At 47.6% G+C, this 25893-nt stretch overlaps 1 protein-coding gene across 1 annotated transcript; it reads left to right on the forward strand.

Moving 5' to 3' along the window:
- The first annotated feature begins 2711 nt into the window (after positions 1-2711).
- Positions 2712-23375, forward strand: LOC134966922 (alpha-tectorin-like). The gene is made up of 4 exons (XM_063943941.1): positions 2712-2853; positions 6729-6755; positions 9891-9917; positions 22777-23375. The coding sequence occupies exons 1-4, from the start codon at positions 2799-2801 to the stop codon at positions 23145-23147; spliced, it is 480 nt and encodes a 159-aa protein (XP_063800011.1). The 5' UTR covers positions 2712-2798; the 3' UTR covers positions 23148-23375.
- Positions 23376-25893: the final 2518 nt, after the last annotated feature.

Below are 25893 nucleotides of genomic sequence, written 5' to 3' on the forward strand. Positions count from 1 at the left end.
TTTAATAAAAAACTGCACTCACATAGAAGAAAAAAGCATGAAAAACATATATCACATGAAAGATGCTTCCAACTTGATATTCCACCAGTACAGGAGCCTGGAGACCCGCTGCAGCCAGATGATCAATATCAGAGTGTGTTGCCTAAGTCCCTGGTAGTATAAGCAAACACAATATTGCAGAAACAGGTAGCCAGGGATTCCAAGGTTGGAATTCAGTGCAAGAGTGTCCCTCTTGGGTCACTTAAGACAGGGAGGCTATCTTGGAGGATATCTTGTCTGCACTGTGATGACTACAGGACTGCACAGTGCAAGGGTAGCAATGTACTTGGGGCAGGGGTATATTAGATTGTATATATTCAATTAAAACCAATGGTGTACTACTTACACACTGGGACAGGACTCAGGTGAACTCTCTGCATGCCTCTTTCTCCAATATTGATTGATCTCATCAGATAACACGTCACACAGGATCCAGACACATCAATTTAGTCCTTTTTCCTCTCCTATCTTATCTCTAGTCATAAAGCTCCATTGGTAGCTCATGAAACCTGAAAAACTTGAACTGCACATGTTCTGGCTGCATAGTTTTTGCTTCTGCTGCAGCACAATAGGGAGAGCCAGTGATGTCAGTGTGTTCCTGCCAGGGCGACCCCCGACAGTGGGGGGCCCAGAGTAAAGTGTCACCTGTGTCCCTCGCTTAATCTGGCTCAGCTGCTGGCTAGTTTATAAAGCAGACCCAACGTCTGGCTACTAGTGCATAAAGAATTTCTCCATTCTAGTAGAGTAAGGCAAACCCTACAATATGTGCTATCTAGTGTAGTGGTGCTGGAATAATTTCTGTAATATAACATATTTCTGCATCTTCTGCTGCTGGCTGGATAGTTTGGCTGACTATTGCACTCACTGTAATTTTAACATATTTCTGCCTTCTATTATTTATTAGTCCGTGTTAATCACCTGATCTCAGACATCCACATCAGACATGGGTTTCTTGAAATTCACAGTGGTTGTTTTGATTACAAGTAAGTATACAGTGGTGTTTTCTAAACTCTGTAATTGTTCACCTATAGTAATGTTATATCTATGTTACTAATCATGTAAAAAATATATATATATATATATTTACGTCCCAGAGAACTTGCATATTTCTTCTAGTTTAGAGTGATGGGTTTATTATGTATTATGTAAGCATCACAATATAATCTGAATTCTCTTTTGAATAGGAAAAAAATCTACAAAAATGTTATCCGACTTTATCACCCATCAAAACATTTTTTACAAATATTATACCTGTGATGCTTTATATTGGAAAGTAACAGTCACAGTATACAATCCACAGCAGCCTTTATTTCCAGTATTTTATTGGCAATCTTGTGTCACACCTGATAGTTCCCTGGTATCTAAGGTATGTACACACGGTGAGATATTTTCTTTCGATTTTGACTATACAGTCAAAATCTCAAGAAAAGTTAGTGCAGATCGCAAGGTAAAAGTCACCTTGCGATCACGATTCGATCCCGATGCGCGATCCCGCCAGGTCGGCATCGCAAGAAAAGATAGACTGTGCAGGCAAGTCAATCCTTGCTAGTTCATCTCACATGTCAATGACATCTAACATAAGCCAAAATTGCAAGCACACATAGGGGGTAATTCTGAGTTGATCGCAGCAGGAACTTTGTTAGTAGTTGGGCAAAACTATGTGCACTGCAGGGGGGGGGGCAGATGTAACATGTGCAGAGAGAGTTAGATTTGGGTGGGGTGTGTTCAATCTGCAAACTAAATTGCAGTGTGAAAATAAAGCAGCCAGTATTTACCCTACACAGAAACAAAATAACCCACCCAAATCTAACTCTCTCTGCACATGTTACATCTGCCTCCTCTGCAATGCACATGGTTTTGCCCAACTGCTGAAAAAATTTCCTTCTGCGATCAACTTGGAATTACCCCCATAGTCCGTATCTCAAGAAAAGTTAGTCAAAATCGGTGGTGCTGGGCTCCGGGGAGTTCAAGGGAAATAGCATAGTCAAAGTCAGCCATAGCAAGGATCTAACCCTGTGTACACACCTTAAGTGTATGGTGTGGCATATAGCTGGGATTTTTTAATTATATTATGTTTTAAAATATGTACATCCTGTAAATATGTAACAGTAATGAATAATGTAGCAAAATACATTGATAATGTCTATAAAAAATAAAATGCTAGACATACTGTACACCAGAGGTTCTCAAACTCGGTCCTCGGGGGCACACACAGTGCATGTTTTGCAGGTAACCCAGCAGTTGCACAGGTGTATTAATTACTCACTGACACATTTTAAAAGGTCCACAGGTGGAGCTAATTATTTCACTTGTGATTCTGTGAGGAGACCTGCAAAACATGCACCGTGTGGGCCCCCGAGGACCGAGTTTGAGAACCTCTGCTCTACACTGTACAATTATCTGGCAGATCTGGCTGGTTGGAATTAAAACCTGGTAAAGGATGAGAACAAATGAGAATCAAATATTTGCTCTTAAACACCGGGAAATGGACAAAAACTCACTCATACAAATTTGTTTGTGAGTTAACCAGTTTGTCAGAACGACATGTTTTGTCCGTTTTCCAGTGTTCAGGAGCAAATGTTTGATTGTCCTTTGCTCTCATCCATTACCAGATTTTCTTTCCAACCAGCCAGATCTGTCAGATAATTGTATAGTGTTTGCCCAGCTTTAGTATCGAGTAAATTTAAACATATACTAATCAGAAGCAATCTAAATAACCAGGAGAACACGTGTAACATTCAGTGACTGTAATTAGTAACATGGATCTGTTTTTTCCAGTCTTCCAGCAGCAGCGTGATTGTACTGCTACAGACGGTAAGTGACATATAACGTTACTATAAATGTATTGTGAGACAACAAATTACAAAAAAAGCAGTAAAGCTCAAGTTCTAAAGGCTAAGAGGTCTATTTACTAAGGGGTCTATTTACTAAGCCTTGGATGGAGACAAAGTACCAGACAATCAGCTCCAAGCTGTCATTTTTCAAAAACAGCCTGTGACATGGCAGACAGGAACTGATTGGCGGGACTTTATCTCTCTCTACTTTATGTCTACCCAACGCTTAGTAAATAGACTCCTAAGTGGTACATTTATATTTGGCAAACAGTCGCTACCCCATATTTAGCTGCCTGTTAGATACAGTCTGCAGTAATAGTCATGTGCGGTTTATGTCTTCTCCAGGTCCTGCCATGTTATGTGGGGTCTTCTGTCTGCAGATCACTCCCCTCTCCACACCACTAATATGACATGACTGATTTTTATCTAATTTGCTCTAATAATGTAACTCTATTATCTGACAGTGAGATAAATGGCCATTTTTGGCCTATGGATCATGTTTGCATGGGTTGGGTATGCGTGACCGGTGCTCAGGAGACTGGCGGTCAGCATACCTCCACCTGAATCCTGGCAGCGGAATGCAGGCAGGGGGGGGGGCAAGCACAATAAGCCCCTTGCGGGTTCCCCGTGCTCGCCACAGGTTCTATTCTCACTCTATAGGTGTTGCAGACACCCACGTGTGGGAATAGTCACTGCTAGTCGGCATATCTGCTAGGGGGGGGTACTGTTACCAGCGGTCTCCTGACAGCTGGTTCCATAACTACATCCCGATTGCAGAACAGACTCTTTGGTTAAGTCTATAATCTGGGCAATTGTATAACAGCAGTGACAGAAAACACAGATATCTAGAGCGTCAGACGAGGAGATTCAGAATGTAAACTCTTTCTGTTCGCTTCTGATTTTTACACCTCCCAACATGACGGTCTATGGTAGGATGTGACGCAGTCATGTAACACTCACATGCAGACCTGCGGTGACCTTCACTGTCAGTCATTGCAAATATAACGATGAGACTGGAGATTCCATATTCTGTAAGGCAGACACTTACATACAAGGTGTATAAATGCAGGTAATAAACACAGAAACAAAATTGTTCCCTACATTGTATGCATGGCATTTTTGTTATATTCAAATGCAAATTTGATTGTGACATCTCCTGATGCATCATTCTATACATACCCCTTCACAATATTGTGTACTCCGGTAAAAAAACATGTACAGTATTAGTATACTATCTTGTGTATTGTGTTATAAGTAGTACTGTATTCAGGAGCGGATCTAGGCACGGGCAAGCAGGGCGGGCGTCCAGGGCGCTGAGGCACCCTGCAAGTGCCCACGACCCACCCGCACCCCACATCCCACACTCCGAGTCCGGCTGCAGCAGGTGCTCTCGGGGCACAGCTACAGGGGGCAAATCTGCTGGGGGCACAACTACAGGGGGCACAACTACAGGGAGCATAACTGTGGCCATGCCCCTTTTCTATGAAGCCACTCCCCTATTTTTTGACATGAGCCTTTGGTGCCCACTAGCCCTATTTTACCTCTCGGGGGGGCAAAGGAAACTTTTGCCCTGGGTGCCACAAGGCCTAGATCCATCCTGACTGTATTAACACTGTACATACTAACAATATTCCAAGAAAGTATTTTGATGGAGAAACAATAAAATTTCACTCAATGGGGGTTGTTAACAAACCAAAAATGTTAGCAATTGGGCAAAACCATATTGCATGGCAGTTGGGGCAGATGTAACATGTGCAGAGAGAGTTAGATGTAGGTGAATTATATTGTTTATATGCAGAGTAAATACTGGCTGCTTAATTTCTACACGACAATTTAGATTTCCATTTAAACACACCCCACCCAAATTTAACTCTCTGCACATGTTACATCTGCCCCACCTACAGTGCACATGGGGGGGTCATTCCGAGTTGATCGCTCGCAAGCTGATTTTAGAAGATTTGCACACGCTAAGCCGCCGCCTACTGGGAGTGAATCTTAGCTTATCAAAATTGCGAATGACGGATTCGCAATATTGCGATTAAACCTTTCTTAGCAGTTTCTGAGTAGCTTCAGACTTACTCGGCATCTGCGATCAGTTCAGTGCTTGTCGTTCCTGGTTTGACGTCACAAACACACCCAGCGTTCGCCCAGACACTCCTCCGTTTCTCCAGCCACTCCTGCGTTTTTCCCGGAAACGGTAGCGTTTTTTCACACACACCCATAAAACGGCCTGTTTCCGCCCAGTAACACCCATTTCCTGTCAATCACATTACGATCACCAGAACGATGAAAAAGCCGTGAGTAAAAATCCTAACTGCATAGCAAATTTACTTGGCGCAGTCACACTGCGGACATTGCGCATGCGCACCAAGCGGAAAATCGCTGCGCTGCAAAGAAATTTACCGAGCGAACGACCGAGTTTAGCACAGCTACGATCATTAACTCAGACATGTGGGGGGACGCCCAGCACAGGGCTAGTCCGCCCCGCATGTCAGTGCCGCCCCCCCCCCCCGCACAAATACAAAAGCATCGCACAGCGGCCATGCCTTTGTATTTGAGGAGTAACTCGTGGCCAGCGCAGCTCCTGCTGCTGGCCTGGAGTTGCTTGTTGCTCCCGCTGGCCGCAGCGCCTGTGTGACACATCACGCAGCCGCCGCAGACTGCCCCCCCCCAACGGTCCTGTCACGCCTGCGTTGGCCGGACCGCTCCCCCTAAACGGCTCCCCCTAAACAGCTGTCTCAGAGGTGATTGCTAGGCAACGATGACTGCCATGCGCCGGTGCACTTCGCCGCCGGCGCATGTGCAGTTCCAACCCGATCGCACGGCTGTGAAGAAGTGCAGCGTGCGATCGGGTCAGAATAACCCCCAATGTTCTTAGCATGTAGAAAATGTCCAACATCCCGTCCTTAAAATCCTAACTGCATAGCAAATTTACTTGGCGCAGTCACACTGCGGACATTGCGCATGCGCACCAAGCGGAAAATCGCTGCGCTGCAAAGAAATTTACCGAGCGAACGACCGAGTTTAGCACAGCTACGATCATTAACTCAGACATGTGGGGGGACGCCCAGCACAGGGCTAGTCCGCCCCGCATGTCAGTGCCGCCCCCCCCCCCCCCGCACAAATACAAAAGCATCGCACAGCGGCCATGCCTTTGTATTTGAGGAGTAACTCGTGGCCAGCGCAGCTCCTGCTGCTGGCCTGGAGTTGCTCGTTGCTCCCGCTGGCCGCAGCGGCTGTGTGACACATCACGTAGCCGCCGCAGACTGCCCCCCCCCAACGGTCCTGTCACGCCTGCGTTGGCCGGACCGCTCCCCCGGCCTAAACGGCTCCCCCTAAACAGCTGTCTCAGAGGCGATTGCTAGGCAACGATGACTGCCATGCGCCGGTGCACTTCGCCGCCGGCGCATGTGCAGTTCCAACCCGATCGCACGGCTGTGAAGAAGTGCAGCGTGCGATCGGGTCAGAATAACCCCCAATGTTCTTAGCATGTAGAAAATGTCCAACATCCCGTCCTTTTTATGCTGGCAAAAAAATAACTTATTTTGTTTAAAAAAATGGAATATATAATCGCCTATTATTTATGTATATAATACGTCTTCTTTGACAAACAATATATAAAGGGAGCAATATATTTTGTCAACATTAATTATGTTGACACAGATATATTGTCTACATTTGAACACATCGACTTGATCATTATGTCAACGCTTTTTTTTCTGTGTATCTATGTCTGACCCTAATGCCCTAATTCTCCTCTTAATTTTATACCTGTAATTCTGAGAAAAATGAATGAATTAATATTGCATATAGTCCATATGATTGTGTCACTGTCATTATTTTTCTGACCTTTAGGTTCCGGGGATGATACAACAACAACAGGTAATAATAACGCGGGATATTATTTTATCATGAGGAATATGCTGATATACTGTATGTGAGGATAATCTCCTATATAATAGCCCAGCTCTGTGACTTTGTGCCTGTGTGTATAACGCATCTCTCATTGGGTTAGCAGCAGGTCTATCACACCCAGTCCACAGCTGATTGGCCTGAGAAACGCCCTCCCACACAGGTTACATCCAATGGGAGGCTCCGCCCTTTGTCTGCTGTGTTTTCACAGAGCAGGATTAGCGATGGGGCTGATTGATGGAGCTGCAGCTCCAGGTCCACACCCCAAAATAGGCCCACTGCATCTGCAGCAACACACCCTCCAACAGTGTACACATAAACATTGATACACATTCGAAAAGGGGGCGTGGCCACGGGTACAGCCACGTGGCCACGCCCCTTTTCCTATACTTTCAATGGAAGCTTGGAGAGTCAAAAATCGGTACAGTTCATAAAAAACGGACTGTACCTGCCAAAAAGGTCCAGCTGGAGGGTGTGCCACTGCATCTGCAGCAAGTCTCTGCGCCGTAGATAGGGAAAAAACCCTTCTGCCGCAGCCTCATATGTCCTGCTGCCAGTCCGCCTGCCCCCTCCGCCATCAACAATCCCCACTCCCTAGCCGCGATGCAGGTGGGACAAAAGCTGCTGCGGCCACCGACATAGATGTGTATGATAGCGGCGCAGCAGAAGGCTTTCATAGCCCTCCCAGTGCCGCATACTCTCTGAGCCCCAGAGCCTCTCTGCGCGTGATGTCACAGAAGTGCCTCCCCGCCACAGCCACGCCCAGATCCCCAGAGGCCCTGACTCCGCAACACAGCAGCTGGGCTGCTGGGCTGGAAGCCCCGAGATGGCTAATGTAACGGATAGAGAGGGTGATATCCCGGAGGGTAATGTCTGGACGCTGAATCAATGTAAAAGGTGACAGTGCTGTGCAGTGCAGTGGGTGTGCAGTCTGGGCCGGTGCTAGGGTGTTCAGCGCCCCACTGCAAACTATAAATTTACACCTTCGCATACTTTCCAAAGGCACAGCGCACATAATGCCCCGTGTGGTAGAGACACTTACACATGTAACGCCCCCTGTACCAGAGACGCTTACACATGTCACGCCCCACGTATTGTGTTATAAGTAGTACTGTATTCAGGAGCGGATCTAGGCACGGGCAAGCAGGGCGGGCGTCCAGGGCGCTGAGGCACCCTGCAAGTGCCCACGACCCACCCGCACCCCACATCCCACACTCCGAGTCCGGCTGCAGCAGATGCTCTCGGGGCACAGCTACAGGGGGCAAATCTGCTGGGGGCACAACTACAGGGGGCACAACTACAGGGAGCATAACTGTGGCCATGCCCCTTTTCTATGAAGCCACTCCCCTATTTTTTGACATGAGCCTTTGGTGCCCACTAGCCCTATTTTACCTCTCGGGGGGGCAAAGGAAACTTTTGCCCTGGGTGCCACAAGGCCTAGATCCATCCTGACTGTATTAACACTGTACATACTAACAATATTCCAAGAAAGTATTTTGATGGAGAAACAATAAAATTTCACTCAATGGGGGTTGTTAACAAACCAAAAATGTTAGCAATTGGGCAAAACCATATTGCATGGCAGTTGGGGCAGATGTAACATGTGCAGAGAGAGTTAGATGTAGGTGAATTATATTGTTTACATGCAGAGTAAATACTGGCTGCTTAATTTCTACACGACAATTTAGATTTCCATTTAAACACACCCCACCCAAATTTAACTCTCTGCACATGTTACATCTGCCCCACCTACAGTGCACATGGGGGGGTCATTCCGAGTTGATCGCTCGCAAGCTGATTTTAGAAGATTTGCACACGCTAAGCCGCCGCCTACTGGGAGTGAATCTTAGCTTATCAAAATTGCGAATGACGGATTCGCAATATTGCGATTACACACTTCTTAGCAGTTTCTGAGTAGCTTCAGACTTACTCGGCATCTGCGATCAGTTCAGTGCTTGTCGTTCCTGGTTTGATGTCACAAACACACCCAGCGTTCGCCCAGACACTCCTCCGTTTCTCCAGCCACTCCTGCGTTTTTCCCGGAAACGGTAGCGTTTTTTCACACACACCCATAAAACGGCCTGTTTCCGCCCAGTAACACCCATTTCCTGTCAATCACATTACGATCACCAGAACGATGAAAAAGCCGTGAGTAAAAATCCTAACTGCATAGCAAATTTACTTGGCGCAGTCACACTGCGGACATTGCGCATGCGCACCAAGCGGAAAATCGCTGCGCTGCAAAGAAATTTACCGAGCGAACGACCGAGTTTAGCACAGCTACGATCATTAACTCAGACATGTGGGGGGACGCCCAGCACAGGGCTAGTCCGCCCCGCATGTCAGTGCCGCCCCCCCCCCCCCCCGCACAAATACAAAAGCATCGCACAGCGGCCATGCCTTTGTATTTGAGGAGTAACTCGTGGCCAGCGCAGCTCCTGCTGCTGGCCTGGAGTTGCTCGTTGCTCCCGCTGGCCGCAGCGGCTGTGTGACACATCACGTAGCCGCCGCAGACTGCCCCCCCCCCCAACGGTCCTGTCACGCCTGCGTTGGCCGGACCGCTCCCCCGGCCTAAACGGCTCCCCCTAAACAGCTGTCTCAGAGGCGATTGCTAGGCAACGATGACTGCCATGCGCCGGTGCACTTCGCCGCCGGCGCATGTGCAGTTCCAACCCGATCGCACGGCTGTGAAGAAGTGCAGCGTGCGATCGGGTCAGAATAACCCCCAATGTTCTTAGCATGTAGAAAATGTCCAACATCCCGTCCTTTTTATGCTGGCAAAAAAATAACTTATTTTGTTTAAAAAAATGGAATATATAATCGCCTATTATTTATGTATATAATACGTCTTCTTTGACAAACAATATATAAAGGGAGCAATATATTTTGTCAACATTAATTATGTTGACACAGATATATTGTCTACATTTGAACACATCGATTTGATCATTATGTCAACGCTTTTTTTTCTGTGTATCTATGTCTGACCCTAATGCCCTAATTCTCCTCTTAATTTTATACCTGTAATTCTGAGAAAAATGAATGAATTAATATTGCATATAGTCCATATGATTGTGTCACTGTCATTATTTTTCTGACCTTTAGGTTCCGGGGATGATACAACAACAACAGGTAATAATAACGCGGGATATTATTTTATCATGAGGAATATGCTGATATACTGTATGTGAGGATAATCTCCTATATAATAGCCCAGCTCTGTGACTTTGTGCCTGTGTGTATAACGCATCTCTCATTGGGTTAGCAGCAGGTCTATCACACCCAGTCCACAGCTGATTGGCCTGAGAAACGCCCTCCCACACAGGTTACATCCAATGGGAGGCTCCGCCCTTTGTCTGCTGTGTTTTCACAGAGCAGGATTAGCGATGGGGCTGATTGATGGAGCTGCAGCTCCAGGTCCACACCCCAAAATAGGCCCACTGCATCTGCAGCAACACACCCTCCAACAGTGTACACATAAACATTGATACACATTCGAAAAGGGGGCGTGGCCACGGGTACAGCCACGTGGCCACGCCCCTTTTCCTATACTTTCAATGGAAGCTTGGAGAGTCAAAAATCGGTACAGTTCATAAAAAACGGACTGTACCTGCCAAAAAGGTCCAGCTGGAGGGTGTGCCACTGCATCTGCAGCAAGTCTCTGCGCCGTAGATAGGGAAAAAACCCTTCTGCCGCAGCCTCATATGTCCTGCTGCCAGTCCGCCTGCCCCCTCCGCCATCAACAATCCCCACTCCCTAGCCGCGATGCAGGTGGGACAAAAGCTGCTGCGGCCACCGACATAGATGTGTATGATAGCGGCGCAGCAGAAGGCTATCATAGCCCTCCCAGTGCCGCATACTCTTTGAGCCCCAGAGCCTCTCTGCGCGTGATGTCACAGAAGTGCCTCCCCGCCACAGCCACGCCCAGATCCCCAGAGGCCCTGACTCCGCAACACAGCAGCTGGGCTGCCGGGCTGGAAGCCCCGAGATGGCTAATGTAACGGATAGAGAGGGTGATATCCCGGAGGGTAATGTCTGGACGCTGAATCAATGTAAAAGGTGACAGTGCTGTGCAGTGCAGTGGGTGTGCAGTCAGGGCCGGTGCTAGGGTGTTCAGCGCCCCACTGCAAACTATAAATTTACACCTTCGCATACTTTCCAAAGGCACAGCGCACATAATGCCCCGTGTGGTAGAGACACTTACACATGTAACGCCCCCTGTACCAGAGACGCTTACACATGTCACGCCCCCCCTGTACCAGTGACGCTTATACAAGTAACTCCCTCTGTACCAGTGACCATACACAAGTAACACCTCCTGTACCAGTGACACACAAGTAACACCCCCTGTACCAGTGACCATACACAAGTAACACCCCCTGTACCAGTGACACTTACACAAGTAACACCCCCTGTACCAGTGACGCCTACACACGTAATGCCCCCTGTAGCAGTGCCATTTACACACGTAACGCCCCCCTGTACCAGTGCCGTTTACACACAGAATGCCCCCTGTACCAGTGCCGCTTACACATGTAATGCCTCCTGTACCAGTGACGCTTACACACGTAATGCCCCCTGTACCAGTGACGCTTACACACGTATTGCCCCCTGTACCAGTGACACTTACACACGTAACGCCCCCTGTACCAGCGACGCTTACACACGTAACGCCTCCTGTACCAGTGATGCTTACACACATAACGCCCCTGTACCAGTGACACACACGTAACGCCCCCCTGTACCAGTGCCGCTTACACATGTAACGCCCACTGTACCAGTGCCACTTACACATATATCACCCCCTGTACCAGTGATGCTTACATACGTAACACCCCCTGTACCAGTGACACACACATAATGCCCCCTGTACCAGTGCCGCTAACACACGTAACGCCCACCGTACCAGTGCCGCTTACACGCGTAACGCCCTCTGTACCAGTGCCGCTTACACACGTAACGCCTACTGTGCCAGTGACGCTTACACATGTAATGCCCCCTGTACCAGTGCCGCTTACACGCGCAACACCCTCTGTACCAGTGCCGCTAACACACGTAACGCCTCCTGTACCAGTGATGCTTACATACGTAACACCCCCTGTACCAGTGACACACAGGTAATGCCCCCTGTACCAGTGCCGCTAACACACGTAAAGCCCCCGTACCAGTGCCGCTTACACGCGTAACGCCCCCTGTACCAGTGCCGCTTACACACGTAACGCCTACTGTGCCAGTGACGCTTACACACATTATGCCACAGTCACACATACACACATAAACACACAACAGACACACATATATATATATATATATATATGTGCAAAAAAGATAGTATAGCGCCACTTGTGAGGTTAAAATCTCAGAAAAACTATATGAATGAAGTAAAAAAAATTGTTAAAAAAGCTACAAGCCCACTTAACCTTTTTAAAATGGTGTCAGCCCACCCCTAAAAATACAACACTGATATGGTATTATTATTATTATTATTATTATTACATTTTATTTATAAGGCGCCACATGTGTTTCGCAGCGCCGTAAAAAGGACAGTACAGGGGACAAAGCATTGCATTACAGTAAATAAATAACATAAATAGAGTACAGGTAACAGAGCACCACACATTCTCAAGACATAGTACAGCTAAGATGTAAGTATTGAGGGAGTGATCATCGTACTACTAGAGGCTGGTGGTTATAGATGGAGATGAGCCTTTACTAGCAGGATAAAGATGGTCGTTGAGTAGGGGAGAGCTGTGAGTGAAATGTGTTGAGATGAGGGCTTAGATAACAAGAGGAAAGAGGGCCCTGCTCTGAAGAGCTAACAATCTATTGGGGAGGGGCGACAGACAGATGACAAGAGGTGCAGGCAAGTGGGAGGTAGCCTGATGGCAGTATGCAAGCAAAGCTGAGATGTTCACGGCATGAGGCAGGGGGTGGAGGCGCGGCTTCAGCTCTGGGTTATGCATTAGAAGGGTACGCTTTGATGAATAGGTGGGATTTTAGTGCCTGTTTGAAGCTTTGCAAGGTTGGGGAGAGTCTAATGGAGCGGGGGAGTGCGTTCCACTGAAGGGGTGCAGCACGGGCAAAATCCTGAACTCGTGCATGGGAAGCAGTGACCAGGGCGGTGGAGAGGTGACGGTCATTAGTCGACCGTAGGGGGCGGAAGGGAGTATGAAGGGAAAGGAGGTTGGAGATGTAGGGAGCAGTGGAATTAGAGATGGCCTTGTATGTGAGGGTGAGGAGTTTGAAGAGGATTCTGTAGGGGAATGGGAGCCAGTGTAGATTTTGTTGAAGGGGAGTGGCAGATGTGGTGCGGCAGGAGAGGAAGATAAGCCTAGCTGCGGAGTTCAGGACAGATTGGAGGGGAGCAAGATGGGAGCAAGCGAGGCCAGTGAGGAGGACATTGCAGTAGTTAAGTCGTGAGATGACCAGTGAGTGGATGATGAGTTTAGTTGCACTCTGGGAGAGATATGGCCTGATACGAGCAATGTTGCTTAGCTGGAAATGACAGGATTGTGCCAGAGATTGGATGTGGGGTGCAAAGGAGAGGGAGGAGTCAAGAGTGACGCCCAGGCAGCGGAGTTGGGGAACAGGGGAGATGGTGGTGTTGTCAACAATGATGGAGATATTGGTCGGGGGTGTTGCTCTGGATGGGGGGAAGATGATGAGTTCCGTTTTGTCCATGTTGAGCTTTAGAGAGCATTCAGACATCCAGGAGGAGATTGCAGAGAGGCAGCTGGAAACCTGAGAGAGGACAGAGGGGGACAGATCAGGAGATGAGAGGTAGAGTTGTGTGTCATCAGCATAGAGGTGGTATTGAAGGCCAAATGAGTTAATGAGCGCACCCAGGGAAGAGGTATACAGGGAGAACAGAAGGGGGTCCAAGAACAGAACCCTAAGGGACACCAACAGGAAGGATGGAAGGGTGTGAGGTGGTGCTTGAGGCAGACACAGAGAAGGAGCGGTTAGTGAGGTAAGAAGAAAACCAGTCAAGGACAGTGCTAGAGAGGCCAGCGTTTTGGAGTGTGCCAAGGAGGAGAGGATGATCTATGGTGTCAAAGGCAGCAGAGAGGTCCAGAAGGATGAGCAGAGAGAAGTGGCCCATGGATTTGGCCGAAAGCAGGTCATTGGTGACTTTCACCAGGGCAGTCTCAGTTGACTGGAGTGCGCGAAAGCCAGATTGTAGTGGATCGAGGATGGAGTTGTCAGAGAGGTAGCTTGTGAGACGGCTGTAGACTAGTTGTTCAAGTAATTTGGAGGCGAAAGGGAGAAGAGAGATGGGGCGGTAGTTAGTGGGTGATGAGGGGTCGAGGTTGGGTTTTTTGACAATAGGTGAGACCAGGGCATGTTTGAATGGTGAGGGGAAGATGCCGGTGGAGAGGGACAGGTTAAAGAGGTGAGCAAGGTGGGAGCAGGCAGTGGGGGAGAGGGAGCGGAGAAGACGGGAGGGGAGGGGGTCCAGGGGTCAGGTGGTGGGGGGGAGGATAAGATGGGGGAGTGGACTTCCTTTTCTGAAGTCGGATGGAAGGAGGACAGCGTAGGATAGATGGAGGGGAGGGATAGAGGGGGCAGGGGGGTAGCAGAGGGGTGATGGCGGGAGATGTCGTGTCGGATATCCTCAATTGTGGAGATGAAGAAGGAGGCAAAGTCAGTGGCAGTGAGGGAGGATGGGAGGGGAGGAGGAGGGGGGCGAAGGAGAGTGTTGAAAGTTTCAAAGAGACGGCGTGGACAGGAGGACTGAGAAGAGATGAGTGCTTGGAAAAGGATTGCTTGGCGAGGGAAAGAGCAGAGCTGTAGGAGGAGAGAATAAACTTGAAATGGAGGAAGTCCGCCAGAGAGTGAGATCTCCTCCAGGAGCGTTCAGCGGAGCGTGAGCATTTTTGTAAGAAACATGTTAGTTTGGTGAGCCATGGTTGGGGTTTGGAGCGGCGGAGGGGGACAGAGGAGATGGGGGTCACAGAGTCGAGAGCAGTGGTTAGGGAAGAGTTATAGAAGGTGGCTGCCTGGTTAGGACAAGTCATAGTGGAAAGAGGAGAGAGGAAAGTCTCGAGGGAGGACATGAAAGTGGGGTTGAGAGACCCAAGATTGCGTCTGGTGGTGGTGGGTATGGACGTGGAGAGGAGGAGGGAGGATGAAAGGGTGAAAGAAAGCAGATGGTGGTCAGAGAGAGGGAAGGGAGAGTTTGAGAAATCAGAGAGATCACATCGGTGGGTGAAGACAAGGTCGAGGGAGTGGCCGAGATGGTGAGTAGCGGTGGAGGTCCATTGAGAAAGTCCAAAGGAGGTGGAAAGGGCGAGAAGATTAGTGGAAGCAGCATTAGTGATGTCAATAGGGATTTTAAAGTCTCCGAGGATGACAGAGGGGAGGTCAGAGGAGAGAAAGTGGGGAAGCCAGGCAGCAAAGTTGTCAAGGAAAGGTGAACAGTGGCCAGGGGGGCGGTAGATCACTGCCACAAGGAGGTGAATGGGGTAGAAGAGGCGGATAATGTGGACCTCAAAGGTGGAGAAGGTGAGAGAGGGCTCAGGTGGGATGACACGAAAGGTGCAGTTAGGGGAGAGAAGGACGCCCACGCCGCCACCCTGTCGACCATCAGTTCTGACTGTGTGGGTGAAGGAGAGGCCTCCGTAGGAGAGGGCAGCAGGGGAGGTGGTGTCAGTGGAGGAGAGCCAGGTTTCAGTGATGGCGAGAAGGTGAAAAGAGTGAGAGATGAAGAGGTCATGGATAGTTGGCAGCTTGTTGCAGATTGATCTAGCATTCCAGAGTGCACAGGAGAAAGGAAGGGAGGGGACAGGGGAGATAGGGATAAGGTTGGCTGGTGTCTGAGTGTTTGTGGGTGATTTTGAATTTGGGGGGTGAGACCTGGCAGTGAGGATTGGTATGTGACAGGATCGAGGAGCCATAATTTGGTACAGTAGTGTTAAGGGGAATAGAATGGTGTAGGTGTAATATAGAATGAACAAGGAGAATGTGGGGTGTAATGTAAGCAAAAGACAGTGCAAACAGTATTTTAAGAAATAATATTAGGAACAGAAAGGCTGAGATGGATACACAGTGGTTGTAGATTGTGTAAATGAGAGTGTGAGCAATGTGTGAAAGCAGTAAGGCTGCTACTTAATCAGACAGGTTGTTCAGTATCCAGGCTGTGCAGGCTGCAGGCATTACTGGTAGTGGTATGGGTAACTCACTGTAGTCTGTTGGTTGCAGTTCTTTTGTGGAGATGGGAGAGATAGTCTGCTGTCCCTCTGTTTCTCTCCTGTTCATCTCCGTATATCTCCATAGATTATATCATCCTACTTTGCACTAATATACTTAGCAACTAAAATGCTGGCAGCCTAAAATGCTTGCAGCCTTGATCAATATATTGTTAAAGGGTATGCAAAATGGGGGGATAGGGGTATTGGCGATGAGTGTGGCTAAAAACAATGTTTTTGTATGCTTAAAATTAGAAGCCAAAAGATATTATAAAATTATAAAAATAGATTTTAATATATACGAGAGTAAAAACAGTTTCAAAGAATGGTTTTAAAAACAAGAAAAAAAAACTTTTGTCAATAAACGAAAAATATAAATGGATAGGAATTCAGAACTTAGCTTGAAAACAGTGGGTGGTCAGTACAGGCCCAACGCATTTCGTTTCATACACACACAGATACTGTACATACATTACACACATACAGTCACACATATATACAGTATACACAGACACTGTATACACACACACACACAAACACACACACACACTCACTCTCTTTCCAGACACTTACCTAATGAAGTCTGGCTGGCCGAAGCTGTAGCAGCTCATCCTCCTGCTGCAGCATGGTACTGTCTAGCGCCGCCCCTTATTCCCATCTAGCTCCGCCCCCTTTGGCTCCCGCCCGGCCACTGAATCTCACACAGGGGAGCGGGGGGAGAGAGGAGGCTTTGTGCTGCCGGCGCCGAAGGAGAGAGTAGGTTTTGTACTGCCGGCGCCTCTGCATGTGTGACAGCAGCCGGGATAGCAGCAGCAGCTCAGCACAGGGATGCAGAGCAGGGAGAACGCCTCAACTTCCTGGTGCCTCCCTGCACTGCATCCCTTTGCTGAGCGGCAAGCGCTGGGCCTGTGTGCAGTGTCACTGACACTGCACAGCACTCTCACCTTTTACATTGATTCAGGCAGTCACTCAGTTCTACCAGCCAGTCACTATTGTTAGCACCGGTGTCCCAACGCGCCGCATTACAGGGAAGTAGATGCACTAAATAAACTACAGCTCCCAGCAGCCCTTAGCGCCGAAGCATTCCAGCCCTTAGGCCTCAGGCCTGCTGGGAGCTGTAGTTTATTGAGTGCATCTTCTTCAGAGATGAGCGGGTTCGGTTTCTCTGAATCCGAACCCGCCAGAACTTCATGTTTTTTTTCACGGGTCCGAGCAGACTCGGATCCTCCCGCCTTGCTCGGTTAACCCGAGCGCGCCCGAACGTCATCATGACGCTGTCGGATTCTCGCGAGACTCGGATTCTATATAAGGAGCCGCGCGTCGCCGCCATTTTCACACGTGCATTGAGATTGATAGGGAGAGGACGTGGCTGGCGTCCTCTCCATTTAGATTAGGGTTGAGAGAGAGAGAGAGATTGCTGTGATACTGTAGAAGAGAGTGCAGACAGAGTTTAGTGACTGACGACCACAGTGACCACCAGAGACAGTGCAGTTGTTTGTTTTATTTAATATATCCGTTCTCTGCCTGAAAAAAACGATACACACAGTGACTCAGTCACATACCATATCTGTGTGCACTGCTCAGCCCAGTGTGCTGCATCAATGTATATAAAGCTTATAATTGTGGGGGAGACTGGGGAGCACTGCAGTGCCAGTTATAGGTTGTTATAGCAGGAGCCAGGAGTACATAATATTATATTAAAATTAAACAGTGCACACTTTTGCTGCAGGAGTGCCACTGCCAGTGTGACTAGTGACCAGTGACCTGACCACCAGTATATATAATATATTAGTAGTATACTATCTCTTTATCAACCAGTCTATAGCAGCAGACACAGTACAGTGCGGTAGTTCACGGCTGTGGCTACCTCTGTGTCGGCACTCGGCAGGCAGTCCGTCCATCCATAATTGTATATACCACCTAACCGTGGTTTTTTTTTCTTTCTTTATAGTCGTCATACTAGTTACGAGTATACTACTATCTCTTTATCAACCAGTGTACAGTGCGGTAGTTCATGGCTGTGGCTACCTCTGTGTCGGCACTCGGCAGGCAGTCCGTCCATCCATAATTGTATATACCACCTAACCGTGGTTTTTTTTTCTTTCTTTATAGTCGTCATACTAGTTACGAGTATACTACTATCTCTTTATCAACCAGTGTACAGTGCGGTAGTTCACGGCTGTGGCTACCTCTGTGTCGGCACTCGGCAGGCAGTCCGTCCATCCATAATTGTATATACCACCTAACCGTGGTTTTTTTTTCTTTCTTTATAGTCGTCATACTAGTTACGAGTATACTACTATCTCTTTATCAACCAGTGTACAGTGCGGTAGTTCACGGCTGTGGCTACCTCTGTGTCGGAACTCGGCAGGCAGTCCGTCCATCCATAATTGTATATACCACCTAACCGTGGTTTTTTTTTCTTTCTTTATACAGTCGTCATACTAGTTACGAGTATACTACTATCTCTTTATCAACCAGTGTACAGTGCGGTAGTTCACGGCTGTGGCTACCTCTGTGTCGGAACTCGGCAGGCAGTCCGTCCATCCATAATTGTATATACCACCTAACCGTGGTTTTTTTTTCTTTCTTTATAGTCGTCATACTAGTTACGAGTATACTACTATCTCTTTATCAACCAGTGTACAGTGCGGTAGTTCACGGCTGTGGCTACCTCTGTGTCGGAACTCGGCAGGCAGTCCGTCCATAATTGTATACTAGTATCCAATCCATCCATCTCCATTGTTTACCTGAGGTGCCTTTTAGTTGTGCCTATTAAAATATGGAGAACAAAAATGTTGAGGTTCCAAAATTAGGGAAAGATCAAGATCCACTTCCACCTCGTGCTGAAGCTGCTGCCACTAGTCATGGCCGAGACGATGAAATGCCAGCAACGTCGTCTGCCAAGGCCGATGCCCAATGTCATAGTACAGAGCATGTCAAATCCAAAACACCAAATATCAGAAAAAAAAGGACTCCAAAAGCTAAAATAAAATTGTCGGAGGAGAAGCGTAAACTTGCCAATATGCCATTTACCACACGGAGTGGCAAGGAACGGCTGAGGCCCTGGCCTATGTTCATGGCTAGTGGTTCAGCTTCACATGAGGATGGAAGCACTCAGCCTCTCGCTAGAAAAATGAAAAGACTCAAGATGGCAAAAGCAGCACAGCAAAGAACTGTGCATTCTTCGAAATCCCAAATCCACAAGGAGAGTCCAATTGTGTCGGTTGCGATGCCTGACCTTCCCAACACTGGACGTGAAGAGCATGCGCCTTCCAACGATTACGGACATGTCGTCTACTGTCACTGCATATGATTCTCTCACCATTGATAGAATGGTGGAGGATTATATGAGTGACCGCATCCAAGTAGGCACGTCACACAGTCCGTACTTATACTGGCAGGAAAAAGAGGCAATTTGGAGGCCCTTGCACAAACTGGCTTTATTCTACCTAAGTTGCCCTCCCACAAGTGTGTACTCCGAAAGAGTGTTTAGTGCCGCCGCTCACCTTGTCAGCAATTGGCGTACGAGGTTACATCCAGAAAATGTGGAGAAGATGATGTTCATTAAAATGAATTATAATCAATTCCTCCGCGGAGACATTGACCAGCAGCAATTGCCTCCACAAAGTACACAGGGAGCTGACATGGTGGATTCCAGTGGGGACGAATTGATAATCTGTGAGGAGGGGGATGTACACGGTGATATATCGGAGGATGATGATGAGGTGGACATCTTGCCTCTGTAGAGCCAGTTTGTGCAAGGAGAGATTAATTGCTTCTTTTTTGGTGGGGGTCCAAACCAACCCGTCATTTCAGTCACAGTCGTGTGGCAGACCCTGTCACTGAAATGATGGGTTGGTTAAAGTGTGCATGTCCTGTTTATACAACATAAGGGTGGGTGGGAGGGCCCAAGGACAATTCCATCTTGCACCTCTTTTTTCTTTTATTTTTCTTTGCGTCATGTGCTGTTTGGGGAGGGTTTTTTGGAAGGGACATCCTGCGTGACACTGCAGTGCCACTCCTAGATGGGCCCGGTGTTTGTGTCGGCCACTAGGGTCGCTTATCTTACTCACACAGTCAGCTACCTCATTGCGCCTCTTTTTTTCTTTGCGTCATGTGCTGTTTGGGGAGGGTTTTTTGGAAGGGACATCCTGCGTGACACTGCAGTGCCACTCCTAGATGGGCCCGGTGTTTGTGTCGGCCACTAGGGTCGCTTATCTTACTCACACAGTCAGCTACCTCATTGCGCCTCTTTTTTTCTTTGCGTCATGTGCTGTTTGGGGAGGGTTTTTTGGAAGGGACATCCTGCGTGACACTGCAGTGCCACTCCTAGATGGGCCCGGTGTTTGTGTCGGCCACTAGGGTCGCTTATCTTACTCACACAGTCAGCTACCTCATTGCGCCTCTTTTTTTCTTTGCGTCATGTGCTGTTTGGGGAGGGTTTTTTGGAATGGACATCCTGCGTGACACTGCAGTGCCACTCCTAGATGGGCCCGGTGTTTGTGTCGGCCACTAGGGTCGCTTATCTTACTCACACAGTCAGCTACCTCATTGCGCCTCTTTTTTTCTTTGCGTCATGTGCTGTTTGGGGAGGGTTTTTTGGAAGGGACATCCTGCGTGACACTGCAGTGCCACTCCTAGATGGGCCCGGTGTTTGTGTCGGCCACTAGGGTCGCTTATCTTACTCACACAGTCAGCTACCTCATTGCGCCTCTTTTTTTCTTTGCGTCATGTGCTGTTTGGGGAGGGTTTTTTGGAAGGGACATCCTGCGTGACACTGCAGTGCCACTCCTAGATGGGCACGGTGTTTGTGTCGGCCACTAGGGTCGCTTATCTTACTCACACAGCGACCTCGGTGCAAATTTTAGGACTAAAAATAATATTGTGAGGTGTGAGGTATTCAGAATAGACTGAAAATGAGTGTAAATTATGGTTTTTGAGGTTAATATACTTTGGGATCAAAATGACCCCCAAATTCTATGATTTAAGCTGTTTTTTAGTGTTTTTTAAAAAAAACACCCGAATCCAAAACACACCCGAATCCGACAAAAAAAATTCGGTGAGGTTTTGCCAAAACGCGGTCGAACCCAAAACACGTCCGCGGAACCGAACCCAAAACCAAAACACAAAACCCGAAAAATTTCAGGCGCTCATCTCTAATCTTCTTCCCTGTAATGTGGCTCATTGGGACAGCGGCGCTAACAATAGTGACTGGCTGCTGTGTGAGTCTCCGGGAAACCCACTGCCAAAGGGTGGACAGCAGCTTAGCTGCTGATAGGAGGAGAAGCAGCATAAGCATTACCCACCCCTCCCCCACTCGCAGTACCTTCAGCCCCCATCCGCGGCATCCCCACACACCCCTCCAGCACCCGCGATAGCTCCGGCCCCCTCCCCCACCCGTTGCAACCCCGCACCCGCCCCTCCTGCAGCACCACCGAATTCACCCCTCCCCCACCCGGGGCACCACCTCCTCTCCCACCCGCGGTGGCTCCAGACCCCCACCTGCAGCACCATCCCCTCCCACACCTGTGGCACCACTGCAACTGCCCCTCCCCCTCCCGCGGCACACTCGGATCCCATCCGCTTCTTTCCTGCACCGGCCATTCCACCAACCAAAGCACCTACTAGGTGATTCATCAGGCCGTGCGTGCGCTGTTCACCCCATTGCAAGGGGCTTCGACCCCTTAACCATTGTATGCCCTTTGTCCATTCAATATTTAACCACTCACACTATTATGATTGGAGATAATACTCCCATATAATAAAAACATTGCACGCCACAAGGGTGTGCAAGGGTTAAGGGGGCGTAGCCCCTTACAACGGAGTGAAAAGCGCCCGTAGGGCGTGATGAATCACCTAGTATATATTATATTGTGTCATGATATAGTGCAAAAATGTGTTTTTGTGTAGTACTGTTGAATATATCTCTGGTCCCAGAATGTACAACAACCTTTGGCTAAATCCCTTATAACAGAAATGCACTGAGGTGTGGTGATAACTATGAATAATCTGTAGGTGTCTCTGTAATAGTTTGATGAACAGTGTGAATTGAGGAATAAACAGTCAGTAGACTAAATTCCCATAGTTTATCGGTATCCGGACTCCAGGTCGACAGCACAAAGGTCGACACACTTTAGGTCGACACCAATTGGTCGACACCAATTGGTCGACAGGGTCAAAAGGTCGACAGGGTCAAAAGGTCGACAGGAACAAGGTCGACATGGAAAAAGGTCGACATGAGTTTTTCATGATTTTTTTCTTTTTTTGAACCTTTTCATACTTAACGATCCACGTGGACTACGATTGGAACGGTAAAGTGTGCCGAGCGAAGCGTTAGCGGAGCGAAGGCACCATGCCCGAAGCATGGCGAGCGAAGCGAGCCATGCGAGGGGACGCGGTGCACTAATTCGGGTTCCCGGTCACTCTACGAAGAAAACGACACCAAAAAAAACATAAAAAACTCATGTCGACCTTTTTCCATGTCGACCTTGTTCCTGTCGACCTTTTGACCCTGTCGACCTTTTGACCCTGTCGACCTAATGTGTGTCGACCAATTGGTGTCGACCTAAAGTGTGTCGACATTTGTGCTGTCGACCCTGAGTCCCAGACCCAGTTTATCATACAGTATTACTACAGAGACACATACAGATTGTTGATAGTTATCACAAAACCTCACTGGCTGATTGCAGTGAGTTCCACTAGACCAATCAGCTCAGGGCGCGGGGTAAAAAAACACCTAGTGTACTCACCATTAAATTATTTATGAGTAAAGAAATTTAATGAATTTGTTTAATTCACAGGAATACAGTGTCCACCGAACAGTCATTATGGAACGGTCAGTGGTTGTGATATAACCTGTAGCCGTTTAGCTAATCCTAGAGGGCCCTGTGCTTTTTACATTGGGAAGGGTTGTCAGTGTGATGCTGGACTATACAGACAGGCTGGAACTTCTGGCAATTCCGTTGACTGCGTCAGACCAGAAGATTGTATCGTAACTTGTCCTGAAAATATGTATTATGAACCCTACGCATCAGGCTGCCAACCAACCTGCGAAGCTCCAGAAGTGCCCAAACTATGTAATAAAGAATGTTCTCCACAATGTGTCTGTGATGAAGGATATATTCTGGATGATAAAACTCATGCATGTGTAAAACAAAGTGACTGTCCTTAGCCATGAGTCAGCCATAGTGCATTCCTATACTTCTATATATCGCTGCCCTTTCCCAACATTTCCCATCCGCTTTTCCCAACATTTCCCATCCTAACGTTAGCAGGCTGAGGTCATGAAAAGCATTTCCTTTATCTTCCAGGCTCTGCATTATTTTGTCTTTACTTTCCACTGCAATAATGAATTGTTCCTGCACGCAATATACACTACCATGATATGCTAAGATGTAATAATTTCCAATACTTGTGATTCTATAATGAAATCTCTAAATTCAGAAATAAAAAAAATAAAAAAATAATTGTGTGTTGATTGTTTTTAACAGCATGCACCAACTACTAGGAGAAAATATATTAGCCAACAAAATGCAGGAACAGGATATTCAATATTGATAAATGGTCCTCGTATTGAGAACTTGTAGCTTTCTGAACATTATCGTTTATGTATTATATATTACCAGTTATTTATATAGCATAATCATTTTTGTTTGGAACCAATTAACCTAACAATATTTTTGGAGCATGGGAGGAATATGGCGTACTCAAAGCAAACCCACACAAGCATTGGGATGTACATACAAACTTCACCCAATTATAGCCATGGTGGGGATTTCAACACAAGACCTCGGTGCTGTGAAGATGCAATGCTAACCATTACACAAACCATGCTGTCTCATTACTTATACAAGAATTGAATTTAAATCATGCATCTTTATCTGCTTAAAGCCTTGAAGTACAGTATTACATTAGTATTAAAAAAGTATATAGAGATGCCTGACAATGAAAGCTGAAAAAGCTCATATGTTAATTGCACTTAGGCCCTCATTCCGAGTCGTTCGCTCGGTAAATTTCATTGCATCGCAGTGATTTTCCGCTTAGTGCGCATGCGCAATGTCCGCACTGCGACTGCGCCAAGTAATTTTACTACGAAGGTAGTATTTTTACTCACGGATTTTTCTTCGCTCCGGCGATCGTAGTGTGATTGACAGGAAATGGGTGTTTCTGGGCGGAAACAGGCCGTTTTATGGGCGTGTGGGGAAAAACGCTACCGTTTCCGGGAAAAATGCGGGAGTGGCTGGAGAAACGGAGGAGTGTCTGGGCGAACGCTGGGTGTGTTTGTGACGTCAAACCAGGAACGACAAGCACTGAACTGATCGCAGATGCCGAGTAAGTCTTAAGCTACTCTGAAACTGCTAAGAAGTTTGTAATCGCAATATTGCGAATACATCGTTCGCAATTTTAAGAAGCTAAGATTTACTCCCAGTAGGCGGCGGCTTAGCGTGTGCAATACTGCTAAAATCGCCTTGCGAGCGAACAACTCGGAATGACCTCCAAAGTGTCAATCTATTCCAAAGTGAAAAGATCTTGGAAAGGCTGTTGCAACCTTATAAAGTAATGTAGAATTTTAGAGACCAATGTATCAACACACATACCTCTCTGCATCATCGTCGGTATAGCTGAACTGTTCAGATAAATCCGCCTGCATACCCCGGCATCCTTGGTCTCCGTTGAACGGTGAACTCATTGTGACACCAGTGTCACTGACCCCTAGCAAAGGGGGAGTCACGTGACCACCACGTGAAGGAAAAAGAGAATGCTGTGTGAAAAAGTCACTCATGCTTAAAGGACCTAGGTCCTAAATGCAGACTGCGGTGCTGTTGCCTTTTTTGTACATACATCAGCATCCATCTCACAACACAACACTGACACCACAACACCCCTTAGATACACTACATAATCACGGGACCTCACCACTTTACAGTAATTTTCCCTGGATTTATTTATACATGATCCACACTACACAGACACACAGGGTGTCATCCACGTCACGGTACATGAACCCATCAACATGCAGTCACACCATGTCATTCAATTGAGGCTTGTCATCAGCACCCAAACACTCACTCAGCAGCACGATATTTAACACAGTCATATTCCACACGATCCATAGCATATGGACATGCAGCGCGAGCGACACTGTTTCTGACGTGCAGAATCCCCCAGAGTGACTTTTTCACAAGTTTCCATCCTCTCATGCCTTGGGTCTCTGTTCACTAGTGATTTAATCTTCAGTGAGCTCTGTTTTTCCCGTCAGCTGACGGGACGACCGGGCGTCATGGTCACCATGGCAACCCGACGTCCCGTCATCGATGACGCACTTGGTGTGCGCCGGACCTAGGGCTCCGTGCTCGGAGTCCTGGGCGGCGTCTCTCACACGGCGGGCTTCTTCTGGGTATATAGGCAAGTTCTTTTCCTTCTTATACAGTGCTGCTTATCCTTGACAAAGCGGTGTGCCAACCCCGAAACGTTGGAATACATGTGATATTTTTAATACATCACGTTTTTTTGCATCAAGCCTCTGAGTGCCGCAGTTTATTTGCTTCAATATACCAAACGCGTTCTGGAGGCACCGGAGCATATAAGACCACCAGGAGGAGTGCCGGTCCATACATTGTCATATATATATATATATATATATCCCTTTAAACGGGCAGCACTCAGAGACTTGCCACCAATTTGTAAAGTGCAGAAAAAGCCCCACCGGGCTGATTTAATGGTGACGTTTCGGGGTATTAATCCCCTTCCTCAGACCTGAGGAAGGGGATTAATACCCCAAAACATCACCATTAAATCAGCCCGGTGGGGCTTTTTCTGCACTTTACAAATTGGTTGCAAGTCTCTGAGTGCTGCCCGTTTAAATGGAAATATAGACTGACATTGTGCTGCAGGGAGGGCACCGGAGCAAGGTGTAT

Source organism: Pseudophryne corroboree, chromosome 10, assembly GCF_028390025.1.
Source record: "Pseudophryne corroboree isolate aPseCor3 chromosome 10, aPseCor3.hap2, whole genome shotgun sequence".
Classification (NCBI taxonomy): domain Eukaryota; kingdom Metazoa; phylum Chordata; class Amphibia; order Anura; family Myobatrachidae; genus Pseudophryne; species Pseudophryne corroboree.

What these genes read in the sequence shown, in the direction of transcription:
- LOC134966922 (XM_063943941.1), top strand. Translation starts at nt 2,799, where the DNA reads ATGGATCTGTTTTTTCCAGTCTTCCAGCAGCAGCGTGATTGTACTGCT. An exon ending in TGATTGTACTGCTACAGACG is followed by an intron (nt 2,854 to 6,728) that starts GTAAGTGACATA and finishes TCTGACCTTTAG; the next exon opens with GTTCCGGGGATGATACAACA. An exon ending in GGATGATACAACAACAACAG is followed by an intron (nt 6,756 to 9,890) that starts GTAATAATAACG and finishes TCTGACCTTTAG; the next exon opens with GTTCCGGGGATGATACAACA.